At 41.3% G+C, this 22,307-nt stretch overlaps 1 protein-coding gene across 1 annotated transcript in view; it reads right to left on the reverse strand.

Annotated features, from left to right (window-relative positions):
• The window catches only part of themis (thymocyte selection associated), a 56,067-nt gene that overhangs the window by 1,091 nt on the left and 32,669 nt on the right, over positions 1–22,307 (reverse strand). Inside the window, exons 2-6 of the mRNA XM_063070654.1 lie at positions 20,533–20,691; positions 15,593–16,048; positions 9,997–11,045; positions 7,199–7,337; positions 4,595–4,723 (exon numbers count right to left, since the gene is read on the reverse strand). Of these exons, the coding sequence (XP_062926724.1) occupies positions 4,595–4,723; positions 7,199–7,337; positions 9,997–11,045; positions 15,593–16,048; positions 20,533–20,691 (1,932 nt within the window). The remainder of the gene's footprint in view (positions 1–4,594; positions 4,724–7,198; positions 7,338–9,996; positions 11,046–15,592; positions 16,049–20,532; positions 20,692–22,307) is intronic.

Consider the following 22,307-nt stretch of genomic DNA (forward strand, 5'->3'; position numbering starts at 1 on the left):
ACTAGAAGTCATGGGTTAAATGTTTACAGGGAACATAAGGGGAAATTTCTTCATCAGAGGGTTGTGAGAGTGTGGAAAGAGCTGCCAGCGCAAGTGATGGATACAATTTTGATTTCAATATTTAAAAGTTTGGGTAGGTACATGGATGGGAGAGGTATGAAGGGCTATGGTCAGGGTGCAGTTTGATGGGACAAGATAGTTTAAATGGTTTGACACAGACAAGAAGGACTGAAGGACCTGTTTCTGTGATGTAGTTTGCTATGAAGCTGTGTCTGCAGCAAGAAAGTGTAACTCATGGTGAACCAAAAATTAACAAAAATGTTGACTGACATTCCTATCCCGAGGGGTTGTGGGGCCCCCAGTGTCACAGCTATACTGGAAAGACAATCCTGACATATTAGTTTTTTTCAATTAATGTATTTATTTAATGAGTTTATTTTCATCTTGACTCCTGCTGTGTGAAAATGATACCAAGGTAACAAACCACCAAATAAATAACAAAATGACTCAAGAGACTGTGAACTTAATGAATATTTGCAGGTGCTGAAAACCTATGTTAACAAGTTTTAGACTCCGGTCATCATGGTGTGTTCTATCTAACATCATCTACAGGCTGAAAATATATAATGTTAAAAGGCTGGCTTGCAAGGTGGGGGAGGGAGAGGGAGGGGATAGAGGGAAGAGGGAAGGGGGAAGGAAGGCCAGTAGCTGCAGTTAAGGATTAAAGCATGCAAGGTACAGCATTCCAAGGTCCTATTATAGCGTAATAATCTTGCAACATCTATCATAAATTCAAGAGATTCTGCAGATGCTGGAAATCCAGAGCAACACACACAAAGGGCTGAAGGAACTCAAGTCAGGCAGTGTCTATGGAATGGAATAAAGAGTTAGTGGCATTTTTTATGTGTTACATACATACAGTAAATCATAGCTCTGTGAGCCTTTGCTGATCTTCCCTATTGGATGGATTCAGACCAAACTCAGGAAAAAAAACACAGCCTTAGGAAAAGCCACATGTACTTGCCTTACTCACCGGAGTCAGAATGCCATGAGGGGACCTAAAACAGGAGTTAGGTCTTTTATTTCAACACACTGCAGCAAACTTGATTGGGCTGGGGGTCATGCGCTTGGTGACGGGGTAGTGCGATGAAGAGACAAATTGCTGGAGTTTCAGGCAGGAAACACATTTTTTTGCAGCTTTATCACAATTTCAAGGATGCTTTACAGTACTTCCCTTTATTTCCTCATTTGGAAACAGATTTACAGTAACAGACACACTTGGTTCAGGCAGGGAATGTTGCACAGCAGAAAACAGGTCTGGCACAAAGTTTTTTTTAAAGCTGGGTTGGTGGGAGATTACATTTGACAGCTGACATCCCGTCTCCCAGTACATAACATCCAATGCAATCAAGTTTGGTGTCCATGTGTTGAAATGGAAGGCCTAACTCCTGTCTTAGGTCCCCTCATGAAATTCAGACAGTTTGCCAAAACTTGTAAATTCTGACCTCCTCAGCACAACAGAGGAGGAAGTCGTGGCCATAATCAGTTCGACAGTACAAGTGCCTTTCACAATCCTGTCTGGGCCAAGAGAAACTGGGCGGGCTCCTCTTTCCCTTCCATGAAGCCTCAGGCCAGTTTCTGCTAGTCGCAAGGGAACCACTTCCTTGCAGAGCCTCGTCCGAGAGCCCGAGCTGCTATCGTTGCATCTTGTGATCATAAGACGCTCATCCCCCTCACCACTCATACCCAAATTTCCTGCCTCATTCCCTCCAGGAGACGAGAACAGACTAACTCAACTGCGGTCTTCTGCCACTTTTTCCAACTCTCATTCCAGTATTTTTTCTCCCCACCCCATGACATTAACCGCTAGATCAGGGGTTCCCAACCCGGGGTCCACAGACACCTTGCTTAATGGTCCATGGCATAAAACAAGTTGGGAACCCCCATGTCAAATGGATTTCTAGACAGTGGACAGAACACTAGCTAAAGGCCCTGCTATTAGATACAAGAGAAACTCCATCCCTTCTCCTGCCGCAGCTCCCACCATCCTCAGCCCTCAATTCCACCTCTGCCAACCTCACCCCTCATTCTTTCCCCAAGCTACTGGTGGCACGCCAGCACAGCAGCTACCATGAAGTTTTACGGGTCAGGGTCCGATTCTCGTCACTGTCCGCAAGGAGCGCGTACGTTCTCTCAGCGGCCACTGGGTTTCCTCTCACGTTCCAAGGCCGCATAGACTGTGGACACGCAATGGTGCCGCAAGCGTGGCGACACTCACAGGCTGTCCTCAGCACACACGGAGATTGTGTTGGCCGCTGATTCAAAAACAACACATTTCCTGTTTCAGTGTACATATGACAGATAAGGTTAATTTTAATCTGACTGCACCCTCCCTGTTCCGTCTCTGACACGAGTTCAGAGTGAAGTATGAGGCCACACCTCCGCATCTTCTGTTTATGAATCAATTAGAAGCCTTTATCATTGATCACAATGTTTGAACATCGCTTATCACAGAAGCTAGTCCATTTTCTTTTTACCCATAACGTATTACACAACCTCTATCCTCATGACCACGAACAGTGGGACGGTTATAACCGCTGACCACAACAACACCTGCCCACGCAGCCCCAGGATTGTCCAAATGAAACGACGTCACACACAGATCAATCTCTCCGAAGTGAGAAGTAATAACACTTGACTGACCAATCATCCTGGCACCTAAAACCACAAGCATTGAGCTGATCAATTGAAACTTAACTTTCTGCAGGAAAGTATTTAAAGCAACTGCACTTGCACATGCACGTTTCTAGGTTACCACGCTGCAGACAGCTTACAGAGCTCTCTGATGACACTGCAGTGAGGTGAGAGAGGCTCTCTTTTGGTCTTTACACTAACCTAGGTAATTCTCTGTCCTCTCCACACCACAACCTTCTCTGCAACTTAAATCATGATTGGTTCAATGAGATTCCCCAATGAGAACCAATCAAATGGTGAAAGGCCCCGACAGAGTGGACGTGGAGAGGATGTTTCCTACGGTGGGAGAGCCTCAGAATAGAGGGACATCCATTTAAAATGGAGATGAGGAGGAACTTCTTTAGTCAGGCAGTGGTGAATCTGTGGTATTCATTGCCACAGTCGACTGTGGAGGCCAAGTTATTGAATATATTTATGGCAGAGGTTGTTAGATTCTTGATTAGTCAGGGCATGAAGGGATATGGGGGGGGGGAATGGCAGGAGCTTGGGGCTGAGAGGGAAATGGATCAGCCATGATGAAAAGGCGGAGCAGATTCAATGGGCCAAATGGCCTTATTCTGCTCCTATATCTTACAGTTTCGAACGTTTCCTAGTTCTGACAAAGGATCTTTGCGCTAAGCATGAACTGTTTCCTGGCTAAAAATGAGGCCTGATCTGCTGAACGTTTTCAACATTTTCTGCTTTAATTTCACATTGCTAGTATTTAAAGTTTTATTTTTTTCTTTTCTAGGTCCTGCATAAACAAGGTCGTTCACGGTATATATTTTAAGATTTGAAACATAAATTAAAGACAACACTCACAAAATGCTGGAGGAAAGATGTAAACAAGGTTGAAAGAGTACAGAGAAAATTTACAAGGATGTTGCTGTGTATGGAAGGCCTGAGTTATAAGGAAAGATTGAATAGGTTAGGACCTTATTCTTTGGAACATAGAAGATTGACAGGAGATTTAATAGAGGTATACAAAATTATGAGGGGCATAGACAGGGTTAATGCAAGCAAGCATTTTGCATTGAGGTTGGGTGGGGCTACAACCAGAAATGTAAGGGTGAAAGGTGAAAAGTTTAAGGGGAACTTGAGGGGAAACCTCTGAATTCAGAAGGTGGTGAGAGGGTAGAGTGAACTGCCAGTGTAAATGGTTCATGCAGATTTCGATTTCAACATTTAAAATAAGTTTGGATAGGTACATGGATGGCAGGGGTATAGAGGGCTATAATCCGGGTGCAGGTCAATGGACGTAGGCCATTTAAATGGTTTGGCATGGGCTAGATGGGCCGAAGAGCCTGTTTCTTTGCTGAACTTTTCTATGTCTCCAACTCAGCAGGTCAGACAGCATCTACTGACATGAATAACCAGTCGATGTTTGGGGCCGAGACACTTCTTCAGGACTGGACAGTGAAGGAAGTAAATTAAAGCATATCAGAGTGAAAGCAATAATTCAATTACAAAGGCTGAGAGGCTGATTGGCAGTTATAAATAGCGAACACATTGTTAAGTGGATAATTCAAATGACAAGGTTTTAGATGCGAATTTAATACACATCTACTCTTGAAAATAACAAATTCATGCCAATCAATGTCTTGAGTTGTGATATAAGTATCAAGATTATTAATGGGATAATGAAACTCAGACAGCAACATCTAAATAGCCATGCTCATCTGTCCTTCACATGAAATGAACGTACATGAAAGAATCACAGGGACCACTATTAGCCTCAACTGTTATTTTGACAGCAAGCTCATCTAGTTTGCCTTGTTACTGACCACTTCAATTTTGGCAGCTGACATTTCCAGTTCAAATAGGAACTATGCATTCAGAACAGTGAGAAATTTAACTATACCTTTTTCACTCTTGCAGTTTTTCTTGCTTAGGTGTTCGTTTTCATTTAACTGTTTCCGTACATCTTCAATTTCATTTTCATTAATATATTCATAGTCATGTTCGTCAGACAAATTCAAATTTTCAAGATCTATGGTAAGGAATAAAAGATTTACAGGCATGGTTTACAAAGGTGACATTAATGGACAACCACACCGTGAATCAGAAGCTAATAACTTTCAAATCACACCAACAGTTTATAGTTCACTAATTATAGAGCTGCTTCCTCGCAATATCCCTTGCACAATTTGGCTATTGAATATAAGCAACAGTTCTCAAAACTTTTCAAGCTGGTCTGCACCAACAGACTTTAAGGTCATCTCAGTGCTAGGCACCAAGTAACCCAAAAGAGTGCAGATGTTGGAATCTGCAGCAATATACAAGAAAGCTGGAGGAACTCGGTGAGTCAGGCAAGTGAGGGAAATGGACAGTTTTTGTTTCAGGTTGAAATCCTTCATCTGGACAAGACCCAATTAAGGGTTTTATAAGACCACAAGATACAGGAGTAGAATTAGGCCATTTGGCCCATTGAGTCTGCTCTGTCATTTCATCATGACTGATCCAATATTCCTCTCAGCCCCAATCTCCTGCCTCCTCCTCATACTCCTTCATGCCCTGACCAATCAAAAATCTATCAGCCTCTGCCTTAAATATGAAGACTTGGCCTCCATAGCTGCCTGTGGCAAAGAATTCCACAGATTCACCACTCTCTGGCTAAAGGAATTCCTCCTCATCTCCATTCTAAAAGGATGCTCCTCTATTCTGAGGCTGTGTCCTCTGGCCTGAGGCTCTCTCACCATAGGAAACATCCGCTCTATCAAAGCCTTTCACCATTCCATACCTCTCAATGAGATCACCCTTCATTCTTCAGAATTCCACTGAATACAGGCCCGGAGCTATCAAACGCTCTTCATATGACAAGGCATTCAATCCTGGAATCATTATCATGAACCTCCTTTGAAACTCCTCCAGTTTCAGCACATCCTTTTTAGGGTAAGGGACCCAAAACTGCTCACAATACTCCAAGTGAGGTTGTTATAAAGTCTTTTATTTTCTATTTTTGCAATACTTATTTAGTTTTTTTAAAATTTATGTATTTTATTTATATACCGTGTGTGTGTGTGTGTGTGTGTGTGTGTGTGTGTGTGTGTGTGTATGTATATATATATATATATATATATATACACACATATACATACACACCCACACATATATATACACACATACTTACACACATACACCCTTCTGACTGTAATTTACAGTTTTTATTAGTATCATGTACAGTACTGCATTGTACTGCTGTCCCATAACAACAATTTTCATGACATATGCCAGTGATATTAAACCTGATTCTGATACTATTAAGGGCACTTGTAATGTATCCCAAAGGTGTTTTGCAAGTCCTGCCCACAGTGATAGGATCAGTAATCACAATATATTGCTCTTCAAACATCTCATTTCAATTTTATAGCATTTTAATGATCAAAGATGCAGTGCACTCCAGCAAGGGTGGTATGGCGCAGTATCCAGACTGGAGTCAGTGCTACCCCACCCCACAGCATTCACAGAAAACAAGCTTCATTGTGGTGGACTGAAGATTTCAATGGATTGAATGGTCTGCACTATATGTGGTTGTATTTTACTGATAATCTACATGTGCTTGTTATTCATATATGCGAGGATTAGGCCTCAAGCCTGAGAGAGGCACTGGAGTTGGTGCGCTCCATCAGGGGCATTGTGACATGATGTCGTCCAGGCTGGAATCAATGCTGCTCCCCCCTCCCCATCGTTTACTTGGAGAAAGACAAGCTCTATTGTTGACTGTAGATTGATGGCAAAAGTTTTAGACTCTTTCATTGCATGAATGTGTTACCATTTGTGCTTGGTATCTTTGCGCATGCTTTGTGCTGTGTATGACTGTTGGTATTGTCTTTGACACCTTGACCCCAGAGTCACATGCTTCATTTGGCTGTATTCATGAGTATTCATGAATGGTTAAATGATAATTAAATAAATTAAATTGAAAAGACACTTAAAACACGAAAGACAGTTTTAAGATTGTTTTAAAATTGTATCAGGAAACCATATATAAAATGAAGGCATTCAAAATCAGAAGACAAGACAGAGGAGCAGAAGCAGGCCATTCAGCCCATCGAGTCAATATGTCATTATAGCATTCTAAGGCTACTTGTCTTAGCATTAGCAATAAGATTTTCATTTTATGGCAGAGGAATAAATAGTGATTTTGATATGTGCCAAATCAATACCACAAAGAAATATTTGTGTAAATTCTGTTAATGAGGCAGCTACTCATCAATTTTCAAATTCAGTTATCCTGGACTGGGTTGCAGTTTCTTTCAATAAATACAGCACCAATCATGAAAAGTGGCCCTACTCCAAAAGAAAATCAACCAAGAGAGGCAAGCCTAAAACCAAACCCAAACCCTAGATTCGAGTTTATCCAGTACTGTGCGTACCTAAAAATCAATCCTATGAGTTCCAGTTTTTGAAGACTCCAGAAAGCACAGAGTATTTCAACATTACTAAGAAATCACAAGGTACTCACCTTTCAGCAGCGTTGTATCTGTTGCTGGTGCACCAGGTTCTGTAATTAAGATAGGAACAATATTCTCTGGTTTTGCAGTGACATCAGGGACAAATTTCTGAGACTTAGCTTTGTTTCTTGGTTTTCCCGTTGGTGAGCTCTAATTTTAAAATAAAACACAATAGGTATCAATACAAAGAAACACTTCCAATATTTAATACTAACAAATTGAACCATAAATACACAAAGTAGTTTAGTTATCTTGGCTTTTTCATTGCTGTCCTTAGCAGACTGCTGGGTTTTCCCCAAACACAAAATACACCATCTTTCACACCTATTGAATTTTGAAAGGCCTAGACAGAGTGAACACGGAGAAGATATTTTCTATAGTAAGGGAATACAGCACCATACAGTATAGCCTCAGAATAGAAGGACGTCTCCTTTAGAACAGAGAAAAATTTCTTTAGCTAGTGGATGGTTAATCTGTGGAATTCATTGCCACAGACAACTGTGGAGGCCAAGTCATTTAAAGTGGAGGTTGATAGAAACATAGAAACATAGAAAATAGATGCAGGAGTAGGCCATTCAGCCCTTCGAGCCTGCACCGCCATTCTGCATGATCATGGCTGATCATCCAACTCAGAACCCTGTACCTGCCTTCTCTCCATACCCCCTGATCCTTTTAGCCACAAGGGCCATATCTAACTCCCTCTTAAATATAGCCAATGAACTGGCCTCAACTGTTTCCTGTGGCAGAGAATTCCACAGATTATAAACCACTCTCTGTGTGAAGAAGTTTTTCCTCATCTCGGTCCTAAAAGGCTTCCCCTTTATCCTCAAACTGTGACCCCTCGTTCTGGACTTGCCCAACATTGGGAACAATCTTCCTGCATCTAGCCTGTCCAATCTCTTTAGAATTTTATATGTTTCAATAAGATCCCCCCTCAATCTTCTAAATTCCAGCGAGTATAAGCCTAGTCGATCCAGTCTTTCTTCATATGAAAGTCCTGCCATCCCAGGAATCAATCTGGTGAATCTTCTTTGTACTCCCTCTATGGCAAGGATGTCTTTCCTCAGATTAGGGGACCAAAACTGCACACAATACTCCAGGTGTGGTCTCTCCAAGGCCTTGTACAACTGCAGTAGAACCTCCCTGCTCCTGTACTCGAATCCTCTTGCTATGAATGCCAGCATACCATTCGCCTTTTTCACCGCCTGCTGTACCTGCATGCCCACTTTCAATGACTGGTGTACAATGACACCCAGGTCTCGTTGCACCTCCCCTTTTCCTAATTGGCCACCATTCAGATAATAATCTGTTTTCCTGTTCTTGCCACCAAAGTGGATAACCTCACATTTATCCACATTAAATTGCATCTGCCATGAGTTTGCTCACTCACCTAACCTATCCAAGTCACCCTGCATCCTCTTAGCATCCTCCTCACAGCTAACACTGCCGCCCAGCTTCGTGCCATTTGCAAACTTGGAGATGCTGCATTTAATTCCCTCGTCTAAGTCATTAATATATATTGTAAACAACTGGGGTCCCAGCACTGAGCCTTGCGGTACCCCACTAGTCACTGCCTGCCATTCTGAAAAGGTCCCGTTTATTCCCACTCTTTGCTTCCTGTCTGCCAACCAATTCTCTATCCACATCAATACCATACCCCCAATACCGTGTGCTTTAAGTTTGCACACTAATCTCCTGTGTGGGACCTTGTCAAAAGCCCTTTGAAAATCCAAATATACCACATCCACTGGTTCTCCCCTATCCACTCTACTAGTTACATCCTCAAAAAATTCTATAAGATTCATCAGACATGATTTTGCTGTCACAAATCCATGCTGACTTTGTCCGACGATTTCACTGCTTTCCAAATCAAGATTCAAGATTCAAAAAACTTTATTGTCATTCTAACCGTACATCAGCTCTGCAGGGCAGAATGAGAGCGTTTCCCAGGAGCAGTGCAATCATAACATAATGAACGCAACACTAAATAATTAACATAACAATAAATAGTAAAACACAACAGCCACATGTCAGTTAAAATCAAGTTATAAATGTCCAGTGCGAGTTACAAGTGTTCAAAAGCACAGTCAGGTAGAGCAGCTACTTAGCAGTCTGACTGCCTGTGGGAGGAAGCTGTTTAGTAGCCTTGTGGTTTTAGTTTTGATGCTCCTGTAACGTTTGCCTGATGGCAGAAGAACAAACAGTTCATGGAGAAGGTGTGAGGGGCTGTTATCACATCTTTGATAACTGACTCTAGCATTTTCCCCACCACCGATGTCAGGCTAATTCCCCGGTTTCTCTCTCCCTCCTTTTTCAAAAAGCGGGGTTACATTAGCCACCCTCCAATTCCTGATAGGTTCTTAATAAGGGTGCCAAAGCTTACAGGAAGAAAGCAGAAAAATGTGGTTGAGAGGAATAATAAATCAGCCATGATGGAACAGCAGAACAGGTGCAATCTGTCAATTGGCTCAATTATTTGCACCTACGTCTTATGGTCTTAGCTATTCTTGGTATCTCCTTCAGATATTCTGCCTCTGAAATTAACAACAAATAAATATACAGTCCACATGAGGTTGGACCTTGCCTCACTTACCACACCTTCACAAATATACTTCTAGAAATGGTTTCCCCATGCTGACCAAGATCAGTTCAACTAGCCCTGTCATTCTTTATTCACAGGGATCTCAGGCAAGCAGTACTGTTTCCACCGATGTTCTTGCTGACAGGCATCACCCTGCACTAGGGAAATTCCTGACTTAGGTAGACAATGGGCTGTGGTATGTCTCGTTGATAAGAAAAGTCACCTTACCTTTGGAGATTTGGGAGGGTCTGGTTTCTTCGACTGAGGTGGAAACAGCCTCATTGTTTTCGTCGATGTGAGAGGTGACTGAGGTTTTCTTGGAGGGCGGGGTGGAGGAAGCAAAGTGGAGTTTTCATATCTCCGCAGCATGTAGTACATCTCCTCACTGATCTCCTCTACGGTGACTGTTGGCGTCGCACATGGAATGTCTGCCCCTTGTTCTTGCATGACCTGAATGGTCATGTTCACTCTTTGAACTGGAACCCTGAAGCATTCTGATGGACTATCCGACAAACTAATCAGAAGACAAGGATCGGCAATTTCTTCTTCGATTCGTAATGAGGCCAAGGCAGCTAAATTGTCATTGATTGACAAATCTCTAATGGATACTTTAACATTAAATGGAAGGTTAAATTGTTTACAAATATCCGAAATATCATACTGCTTTTTATCGTGGACAACTTCGACAAAGCCCCCTTCCATATATGTTGGAAGAAGAACTTGTTCATAGTCCTTTTCCAATATTTTTTCACAAGCCACAGCTTCAATTAGATACTTCTCTCCTTCATGGTTGACTTCAACATTCTGGCGACAATGGACAAGAAACTGATCTCCTACAACAACAGAGGCAAATTCTGCATACTCAGAGACAAACTCTTTTGTTGCAATGACATGCAAGGGTTCATTGTTTTTAATGGCAAGCATCAAGTCATAGACAGTTGGGAATTCCCTTGGCCTTCTTTTAAATCGACCCTTGTAGCTTTTGGGGATTAAAAAATGCTTTTTATTTAAATCGCTTTTGTTCTCAGAGGCAATTATTGTGTTGGATAAGTGTTTACTGTGGATGATAATTTGCTTTCCAGTCATCAGTGATTTGTAAATACACTGTTGGTCCGGCCACTCAACAACTACAGCCAACAGTGGGAAGTCTCCATGTGGTCTTTTATAAACATCAGTTAAGGACAATAGTTGTACAAATGAGTTAAGGTCATAACTTTCTGTTATATCTTTAACCTCTACATCCAAGTTAGATGGTATGCGTAAAATATCCATTCCAACTGTAGGAAAAAAGAGGAAGCAAGTCAGTCATTTTTTTTTCTCAGATGCATACATAGAAAATACAACAAAACAGTACAACATGCCCTTTGGCCTACAATGCCTGTACTGCCCACAACAATAATTTAAACTAATCCTGGCAACCTGCAGATGATCCATATCTCTCCACTCCCTAAGTGTTCATAGGCCTGTCTAAATGCCTCGAATGGTGATATCGTATCTGCTTCTATCACCAGTCCTAGCAGCACTTTCCAGGCACCTACCTGGAATTATTTCTCTTTGGAAAATATTTAATTTATTTGCCTGTTTATTTAGTTATTGATTGAGATACAGCACAGCCGTTTTTGCCCTTGTAAGCCACACTGCCCAGCAAACTCTGATTTAACCCTAGCCAAAGGACAATTTACAATGGCCAACTAACCTTCCAATAGGTACGTCTTTGGACTCTGTATTTCAATGCACCCGAGGGTCTTGCCATTTACAACATACTTTTCTCTTACATTTGATCTCCCAAAGTGCAGTACATCACACTTGTCAACACTAAGCTACATCAATCATTTCCTCACATGTGGCTTCAACTGATCAACAGCATCCAAGACATCTTCATGGATCAATGCCTCAAAATGGTGACATCCATCATTAATAAGCCCCTATTACCTAAAACATGCCATTTTCTTATATTGTATCACTTCTTAATGCATGCATTATTAAATGACAATAAAAGAGGACTGCATGTCCTCATAATCTAATTTTCTCATTGCTACCATCAAGGAGGTACAGGAGCCTGAAGGCACACACTCAGTGAACCACCTGATTGGCTTATCAGAGTTCTCTTTGGGGACTAGTTGACTTGATCAACATTTCTGATCTGGCTATTGTTCACGATTGCACTTAATTAAAAAAAAAACTCAGTGATTCAGGAACGGCTTCTTCCTCTCTGCCATCAGATTTCTGAATGGACACTGAACCCATGAACACTTCTGTGGCCAAGACAATTTTGAATCCAATCTACCAAGTCTCCATGGAACAGTCTACCAAGCGGGACCCTGCTGAATATTTTACTGATGTCTACCCATTGCAGTTATAACCTGAAATCAAATTATGATTTATCAAACATTATACCTTAATCCCTCGTAGCACCTGTTTTTTTTGTCTCTCCAAGGCATGAATCAGGTGTTAAACACATGAAAACTGCTCCTATTCATTGTATAAGGTAGCAATACATTCCACAAGAGCATCACCCTCCTAAAGCAATGGCTTCTCCAGATTTACTGAGAATTCAACAGGACTGAACATGTGTACAACTTTTCTGGACTGTTACCCCAATATGTTACATCATTACCACAGGTTAAACTATTGTTCCTTACACATTCCCCGGTTCTCTATTCTTATGTATGATTCCGAGGGTAGATCGAAGAGTGCAAATTGTACAGGAGAGATTTTAAGTTTGCAGATTGGACAGAATTGCAAAGGTTTAACTCTAGCACCAGGGAGGAGAGGAGTTAATTATCCTTTCTCAAGGTGAAATGTCTAATGTCACCTTCCCAAAATCTCACTGTTGGGCAGTTGCAGTATTTATAGAACATAGAAATCTACAGCACTTTACAGGCTATTCAGTCCACAATGTTGTGCAACCATGTAACCTACTCTCGAAACTGCCTGGAATTTCCCTACCGCATAGCCCTCTATTTTGTTCGAAATGGGTTGGAGTCCCTTCTGTTATGCAAAATTGTAGCCTTCTGATATCAAAGTGAACACATCCTATTTTAGAAGCACAGTCTGTAGACTACAATTAATTTCCACAATTATTCTTAGGAGAGAAAGGCACAGAATTAATTGCTATGATGTTACAAAAAGCATGTGTTCACTCTCTATGCTCCACAATACAACCCGAGCTGCTGGAACAGTCGCATTGGGACTTTCGACACGATATTATCATTTCAGATTCCCAAACCATTAACCCAGCTGCAAATGGGTTCACAAGCTCCTGTTCATTATGATCCAGCAAAATCACCGTTCCTGTCTACACACTGGTGTCACACTATACGGAGAATAGAGGTGCGCGACAGATAGATTCATTTCAAGGTTTCTTTTCAAATCAGAACAATGAGACTCACAGCTAGCAGGGCAAAGGAATGTCAAAAGCACTGCAAACGTCTTCTTGCTGCTCTTCTCAGCTCTTGGTTTCGGATAAATTTTGCGAAGGGAAAAATTATCATGGCTGCGATAAATGCACATTCAAAATGGATAGAAACAGTTAATATTGATGCCTGTATACCCCATAGAAGGATTTCAAAGTTGAGAAGTTTCTTTGTTCTGTGTAACAGGAAATGAAATGCTAAATTTGACAATTTTTTCCTCAGGAAAGTAGTGAATCATGTGTGCACTGATCTGAACCATGCATTAGCAGAAATAGCAGTACATTGTGAAAGGCGACCAAACAAGATAAAAGGAGATAAAATGAGTACGTCTTTTGTTTCTCTATGTTAGAGAACAACCTGATGGATTGAATTAGGTTCCTTTGTTGAATTGAATTGACTTTATTACTTACATCCTTCGTATACATGAGGAGTAAAAATCTTTAAGTTACGCCTCCGTCTAAATATGCAATGAGCAATTTATAGTAATTTATAATAAATAGTATGTATAACAATATAACATAGAAATACAGTTGTGTCAGCATGAATTAATCAGCCTGATGTCCTGGTGGGAGAAGCTGTCTCAAAGACTGCTGGCCCTGGCTTTTATTCCCACAGTTTGTGGTTGGGGTGACTTGGGTCCCCAATGATCCTTTTGGCCCTTTTTACACACCTTTGTAAATGGCCTGAATAGTGGGAAGTCCACATCTACAGATGCACTGGGCTGTCCGTACCACTCTCTGCAGAGTCCTGTGATTGAGGGAAGTACAGTTCCTATACCAGGCAATGATGAAGCCAGTCAGGATGTTCTCAATTGTGTCCCTGTAGAAAGTTCTTAGGATTTGGGGGCCCATACCAAACTTCTTCAACCGTCTGAGGTGAAAGAGGCACTGTTGTGCCTTTTTCACCACACAGCTGGTATGTAGAGACCATGTTAGATCCTCAATGATGTTTATGCTAAGGAACTTAAAAGCTGTTCATCCTCTCAACCCCAGATCCACTGATGTCAATAGGGGTTATCCTGTCTCCATTCCTCCTGTAGTCCACAACCAGCTCCTCTTATTTTGTGGCATTGAGAGGTTGCTTTCTTGACACAACTATGACAGGGTTGTTATAGCTGGGGGTGGTAGTGGGATAAATTCCCACTACCTATTCTATTAAATGTTCCCAAATGGTGTGCACTTCAGATAGGTGCTGACAACCAAGCTTAGCTCCCGCCCTTCACATGTAGCTTGGCTACTAAGCCCGGCAGAATCATTTTGACTGACAGGAGAAGGAGCAGAGGCGAGTTACTGGTGCCTTAAAACCAGTCAACTTGGGCAGATGGGGCTCGTCAGCCACGGTTGGCAGCCCATCTAGAAGGAAAACTCTGATCTCAAACCTTCACTGCCTTGCAGCTATACCCAATCAAAGGGAAGGCTTTGGGAGTGAACCCAGCGGGAAAAATCTGGAGCTGGAGTCCCCAAGTCCTATGCTGACAACTCCTGCAATGCTGCCGGTTCCAAACTCTATTGGTCTCTGCCATTCCTTTGGTTTCATCAGATGCCTGGAGAGGGGGAGCTTGCTACGTGGGCAACAGCTTGCTCTCCATGTTGTACTGCCCTGGCCTACATATCTGGACAGCTAGGACTCAAAATCCGTGGTTGACCCTGACCTACAGAGGCCCCTCTCAAATTGAATTAGTAAATAAAGATCTTTATTTTTTTATTTTGATTTAACATTGGATTGCATTTCATGTATGTATTCTTTTATGCATGCTTTCATCCAAACTTCGAGGAAGAGTGGTGATAACTAAGGTGGGCTTTGATGGTCATCATGGACACATGGGCTGAAGGGCCTGTTCTCAGTCGTGTGACTATGATTCTATAACTCTGTGAAGGAAAGTCAGACTCAAGAGCTTCTGCTGATGCTGGAAATCTCGAGCAACACACACACGAAAAATGCAGGAGGAAGCCAGCAGGTCAGGCAGCATCTATCGAGGAAAATAAACAACTGATGCTTCACCAGAACTTATTAAAACATCAGTCATTTATTTCCCCACCATAGATGCTGCTTGACCTGCTGAGCTCCTCCAGCATTTAGTGTGTATTGCTCAAGGGAGGAAGTTTATGCCGCACTCCTGTTGTCAGTGATGCCCCCTAGTGGGCGAGGGGCATAGAACAAGTAGCTTCTCCACTTTGGCCTGTACGGAGTTACTCAATGTTTGCATCTTGTACTTCGAGTGCTTTTGAGACAGACATTTCTGCTTTACCTTATTCAAATAGTGGTGAACTTCCAGAATCCTGTAGCAAAATAATTATAATTAAAGTACCAGGAAAATTCCTGTTAGCCCACAAATTTTCTCTCAAACATTTCACTGGGCTAAAGCAGTGAATCTCCAGAACTGTGATGAAGCATAGACAAGTACTCACATTTCATCACTGCTTGTATCTCATAGACAGGCAGTAGGCACACATCACCCTGTAAATACTCTTTGTAAGGATTCTCTTTGCAGGTGGCCATTGTTTTCATGAGCTTCACAACTCGCCTTCTGTGCTTGGAGATCTTCCATTCTACAATCTCCTTCAGAGTATAAAACTGGTCATCTTCACATTCATGAAATGTTCCTTCGAATGACAATGGAATTCTTAACGTTTTGGTTTTGGCACCTTTGATAACTGTGCAGTTGACGTACTCCTTGCCGCCCACTTCTGCCAGAGAGTTTAGCACTATATGTTCACCTTTTTTAATGAAGATGTCATTCAGCTGAATGTCCACAGTGCTCCAGAAATGAGGATGACCCAAGCGGCTGTCCCCAATTTTTACCGATCTTACGATATCCTTCAAACTAGTATACGGGCATGGATCAACAAGAAGCTTGAAGAAACCTGATGAAAATAAAATCACAAATTAGCTGCTATTCATCCTAGAGTCAGGGAGCAGTACAGAATAGGATTGGGCCCTTTAGCCCATCTACTCCATGCTGAACGAATATTCTGCCAAGTCCCATCAACCTACACCTGGACCAAAGCCCTCCATGTCCCTCCCATCATGTTGAAATCAAACCCACACCACCAGCCTGCTGGCAGCTCATTCTGCACTTGCAACACCCTCTGAGTGAAGAAATTCCCCCTCAGATTTCCCTTAAGTATTTCACCTTTAAGCTCTAGTTACAGTCTCACCCAGCCTCAGTGGGAAAAAACCTGCCTACGTTAACCCTCATAATTCTGTACATCTCTATCAAATCTCCACTCAATCTTCGACATTCCAGGGAATGAAGTCATAACCTATTTAATCTTCCTTATAACTCAGGTCCTCAAGTTCCGGCAGTATCCTCGTGTATTTTCTCTTACTCTTTCAACCTTACTAATATCTTTTTTGTATTCAGGTAGTCAGAACTGCACACAATACTACACAAAATGCTGGAGAAATACAGCTGGCCAGGTAGCATCTATGGAAAAAAGTAAACATTTGATGTTTCAGGCTAAGATCTTTCATCAGGACTTTCATCCGCCCAAAATGTCGACTGTTTACTCTTTTCCATAGATGCTGCCTGGCCTGCTGAGTTCCTCCAGCATTTTGTGTGTGTTGTTTGATTTCCAGCATCTGCAGATTTTCTCATGTTTGCACAAAATACTTACCGTCTTATACAACTTCAATATAACACCCTAATTTCTGTACTTAGTAGTCTGATTTATGAAAGCTAATGTGCCAAAAGGTCTGTTTACGATCCTCTCTACCTGTAACACCACTTTCAAGGAATTATGGATCTGTTTCCCCATATCCCTGCTTCACACTTCAGCACCTTACCACTCACTGTGTAAGTAAATTTCTATCTAAAAATAAATAGTATATAAGTTATGTCTTAAGTTCTTGTTTTATAATAGTAACTTAGCTATAGATCACATGTCATAAATACTTCAGGAAATACAAAATGAATGGTTTCTCACATCATGTAACTTTATTAAAATTTTTACTTAAACCCAGCTCAGATCAACTAAACGGGCATGGAAATCTGAAAGAAAAGCTAACAGCTGGTGTACTATGGATGAAAAATGTATCTATTCATTAGGGTTAGTACCAAATGCATTTTCAAATTACTGACTCTGGTGAGCCTTTGATTAACGTCTTCTAGAGCACAGATACATACAGTTAAATGCTGTGTTCACAAGTTTTTACCATTTATTTCCTGCTCCTCCACTAGGGAATGCTGTTTAGCAACTTTCTCGGCTTAACCTAGAGAACTCAATAAACTTCTCAGGGTAGAATGCCTTTCTCATCAGTCTACAGCTCAAAGTAGCTCCCATTTTGCTTGTTACTTTTACTTATTTAGAACTGGACTGGACTTTTTTGGCCCAACAAGCCACACTGCCCAGCAACCCATCTCTTTAGCACTAGCCTATCACAGGACAATTTACAATGACCAATTAACTTACTAATAACCAGTACATCTTTGGACTGTGGGACGAAACCTGAGCAACTGGATGGGGAGAAAAAACTCCTTACAGATGGCCCCAGAATTGAACTCTTAACTACAGAACTCCCCGAGCTGTAATATGTCCTGCTAACCACTACGCTACAGTGATGTCCCAGCAGCTGAGGACCAATTAACACCCTCAACTATTTACAGATTATTTGCAACACAAAACAAGACTCTAAAAATACTGTTTTTTTTATGTAACACATTGCAGTATCTTTAATACTGTACTAAATCACAAATATTATTAAACATACTTGGATCCTAAAAAATTGAATATATTGTCATTCCTATATACAAGATTGTTTAAGATAATTAACGTAAACACAAGGAATTCTGCAGATGCTGGAAATTCAAGCAACACACAAAGTTGCTGGTGAATGCAGCAACTTCGATGTGTGTTGCTTAAAATAACTAAGTTTATTTTAATTTACAACAGTCTCATTATTCATGAACAATGGGGACATGGACATCTTATGGATAACAAGATACAACAAAGATAATCGTAAGACTATGAACAATGATACTAAACCTGCAATGACATTCGGGGTTCAACCCACGCACAGATAAAGCTCCCATGCAAGTTTCAGTTGCGGTTTGTACGTAAACCCACCCATATTCCTGACCCCTAAAATCCAACTCCAACCCTGGTTCCAGTCACACTCAGAACGCACACACCATCTGCAAGCCTGCCCACATTGCTGACCATCTTTGCCCCTGATCCTGACCCCAACTTTGCAATACACAGATCCAAGGTGATAAGTCAGAGCATAACAAGGATTTAGAGTATTTCAGTTGTCTTTAATAGAAATGCAATAATCTAAGAATTGTGCTTTTTCTATTTCTACTTCCTTGGTCGATGTACAAGAGTTCTTCATGTGGCTAGCTACTCAGTCCGTTTGATAACATTATAGCTAATGAACATTCAAAATTCTTCGGGGTTGATGACTGATGTAAACTGATGTCAGAAAAAGTCAGATTCACGCCCCTGACATTCCTAGACCCACAGTGTTTGTTAAAAATTCATGGAAGTCAATGAAATGGAAGTTAACTTCAAACTCAATTTCAAATCCTGTACAAACATACAGCTTGCATTTCACTGAAAAAAACAGTTGTACATCCAAAACTTTCATGACAGCCCAATCATCAGTTGTACAGGTCCTGTGGCCCATTGCCTCTATGCAAACCACCATCCCTAACAATACTAATCCCACTTGCCTGCATTAATCCCACATTCTTCTGTGCCCCACTCATTCAATTACCTGCTAAAATGCCTTGTTAAATACTGATACTGTTCCTGGGTCCACCACCTGCTCTAGCAGCTCATTCCAGATACCTAGAAATCAACTACACTTTGTGTGAACAATTTACCCCTCAAGATTAAATCTCCTCACTCTCACCTTTAATCTATGTGCTCTAGTTTTAGACACTGGCTATCTACCCTACATCTCATAATTTGCACCAGTGTGAAGTAAAACTGGGGCAGACCATACATAGTGAATGGCAGGGTTCTGGGTGGTGTTGCTGAATAGACAGACCTTTGGCTAGAAGTACACAAATCCCTGAAAACTGGAGCACAAGTAGATGGGGTGGTGAGGAAGGCGAACCTCCTAATTTTTTATACCTCTTTCATCATCCCCAGCTTTGGAAATAAAAGGTCTAGCCGATCCAATTTCTCCCAGGACTCAAGTCTTCCAATCCAGATAGCATCCATGTTAATAGTGACCTGAACTGAACACCGTATCATCAGCAAACTTACCAATCGTGCTACCTGCATTCTCATCGAAATCATTAACACTTTCCATCATTTACATTATTCTATATTCCAGGCCCTAGATGAAAAAAAACACTGCACTGTTCTTGTTGCTCACAGTTTGCTGAAGAAAGTAGAAAGGCGGCTGCCCAACATTTACACTTCCTGTCAAGAAACAAACTGCTGGACGAACTCAGCAGGTCACACCGCATCTGCGCAGGCTAAGAGATGGTCGAAGTTTCTAGTTGGGAGCTGCATCAAGATCGTTATTGTGTTCCTAAAGCACTTCATAACCAATACACTCTAATGTATAGTTGACATTGTGACAAAGGAAACACAATATCTAACCCATACATTGTAATCTCCCACAAGAAGCTGTGTGATAATCATCAGATAACTTGCTTCTTTAGTGGTGGTATATGCAAGAATAAATAGTGGGCAAAACACTAGGTGTAGTTCCCTATTCTTCCAAAATTATGTTATGTGATATTTTACATTCACCTTAGAGGGTAGAAGAACTTCTGTCTATTACATGTGACCACATCTATATTGCAGTTAGAAAGGAAATGGTTTGATAAGCGGTTGCATTTATAATTTGCAGAAACAAATGGGACAACAAAGGCTTATATAAGACTTGTTAGCTTACAGGTATATGTAGCTATAGACACACACAACTACATATAACTTAGAATAATGCAAATAGGTCCTAGCTCCTGAAGTAAACTGAAACAAACCAAAGGTCGACAGGAGTACTTAATGGGGCAGATGACAAAACGAATGGTAAAAGGAAAAGGAAATGGAGGGCTTTAGAGAGGGAATTGCATAATATAAAGTCTCAGCACATCTGCCAACAGTGGTGAGATTAAAGTCAGCAAATGCAACAGGTTGTCTGGATGAGTGGTAATATTTCAAGGGGTTACAGACAGGAAGAGGTTACAGAGACGGGAAGGATCAAGACCGTAGAGGACCTGAGAACAAGGGTGACAGTTTTAAGAGCGGAGGATTTGTTAACCGGAAACCAATGTAGGTCAATGAGCCAAGGGATAACGGGGGACAAAACTTAATGCTAGTTAGGATACAACGCAAGACGATTACAATTTTTAGACAAACTTAAATAGAACGTGACTATTATAAAAAGGTACCTGGATAATCCAATGGCAACTCCACCGTGAATGGGGAAATGATCCCTTCAAGGAATTTACAACTCTTCACTTTAACTTTTACTACTTTGAATCCAACGACCTTAATGATTTCTCCTGTAGACAAGCAACACACTTGTCCTTGCATTTCATATACCGAACCTGGGGAAACAGTTCCAAATAATTTATTTTGCTAATTTGAATATTTTAGGGATGATGATAGATATTACAGATAATATGTAATTCATACAATAACACATCAAAAAAATTCAAATTACATCATGGAAGGCAACAATCCAGAGTAACAATCATATGAAGTTGAAATAACAAGATATGACCCTATATATTCCAATTAACACCATAAGAAATAAATCTGACAAATATAATAGCAACCTGCATCTGCAAGGTGCCTATAACATAGTAACTGACTTAAGAACACAAATTTTACAGGGAATAGTTAGTGTAAAATACTGGAGCAAAGGGTTCAGCAAGGGCTTGAGATGACCGAGTACAAAGACAAAGTTTGTGGATGGAATTTGAGAGCTGGGAGCTGGGTCACAAGATAGATTACATTCAAGAATAATGAAAAAGCCACAGTCGCGGGTACCTCATACAGAGGTAGGACCAAATAGTTGCACAGAAATTGGTGTGGAAAGTGAAAATAAAATAAGTTTCAAACCATAAGTGAGGGTTTTAAAATTGAGACACTTCTTAATGAGGGTTTACTTAGGTGATCGGGATCAGAGGTGATGGGTAAACAGAACCTTTTGTAAGTTCAGGGAAAGGAAGCAGAGTTTTGTTGGACCTCACATTTACAGAGGATAAACTGAGTACCACAGAACAGTTCACCTTTTTATTACCACCATTTGCGTTAGATATCGACCCAAAAATTTGAAATAAGAAATAAAATTCACTCACAGAATTTGTGTGCGATAAAAAGTAAGTAAATCAGCAGGAAATTTAATTTTTAATTTTCCATCTTTTGACGCATAGACAGATGATGCGGCTTCATATTACAGAAAATCCTGACATTGTCTACATTCTAGGAACGCAACTCCCCAGTAAAGCAAGGGGCGGGGGGGGAGGTTGACGGGGTGGGGGAGCGGGTTGCTTGCATCTGGTTCAATGCTATCTCGCAGAACACTGATCCATTATGGAGCTGTGTTAGTCCTGGAGTTAATCCATTCAGGTCCCGATTTTAAAAAAGGCAAACTGTTTAGACGACATGAGGTTCTGCTGGAAACTTGGCATGAACGCACGTCCTCCTCAGGTACTGCATTCATGTGGAGTGGATTACAAAGCCATCTGCAGAGGCCACTGGTGAAGGCAGTTTGGGTCAGATCCGAGCCAGTGGTGCAGCTGTTCAGCACTGAGATATGGTGCTCAAGTCTACATCCTGGCCGGTACCGGAAGTGTGGGCCCATGCTGAGGAACAGAAGCATCTGTTCCATCTGTTCGAAAGACTGTCCGGTTCTGATTCCTGTTGGATGAGATGGAAGCTACAGTCCCTCTGCAAGGCCCTCCCTAGCCCAGAGGCTAGTCAACTCTAACGGGCTCAACAGATGTAACAACGTTATGAGTGACCGCAACAGCAGTAGTTGGCTCGAGGCACAGTGAAGTTAGTTAGCCTTGTTAGGTAGCTGAAAATTGGCAGCCTTAAGTTTGGCATAAATATCCGGTCTAAAGCACAACGCGGGAAATGAAGGCTCCTTATAGATTTAGAACAATTTCTGACAGTCTCCAAGCACTGAAATTAATTTGCACACCCATCAAACCTT

Source organism: Mobula hypostoma, chromosome 2 (genome assembly GCF_963921235.1).
Source record: "Mobula hypostoma chromosome 2, sMobHyp1.1, whole genome shotgun sequence".
In the NCBI taxonomy this organism is placed as follows: domain Eukaryota; kingdom Metazoa; phylum Chordata; class Chondrichthyes; order Myliobatiformes; family Myliobatidae; genus Mobula; species Mobula hypostoma.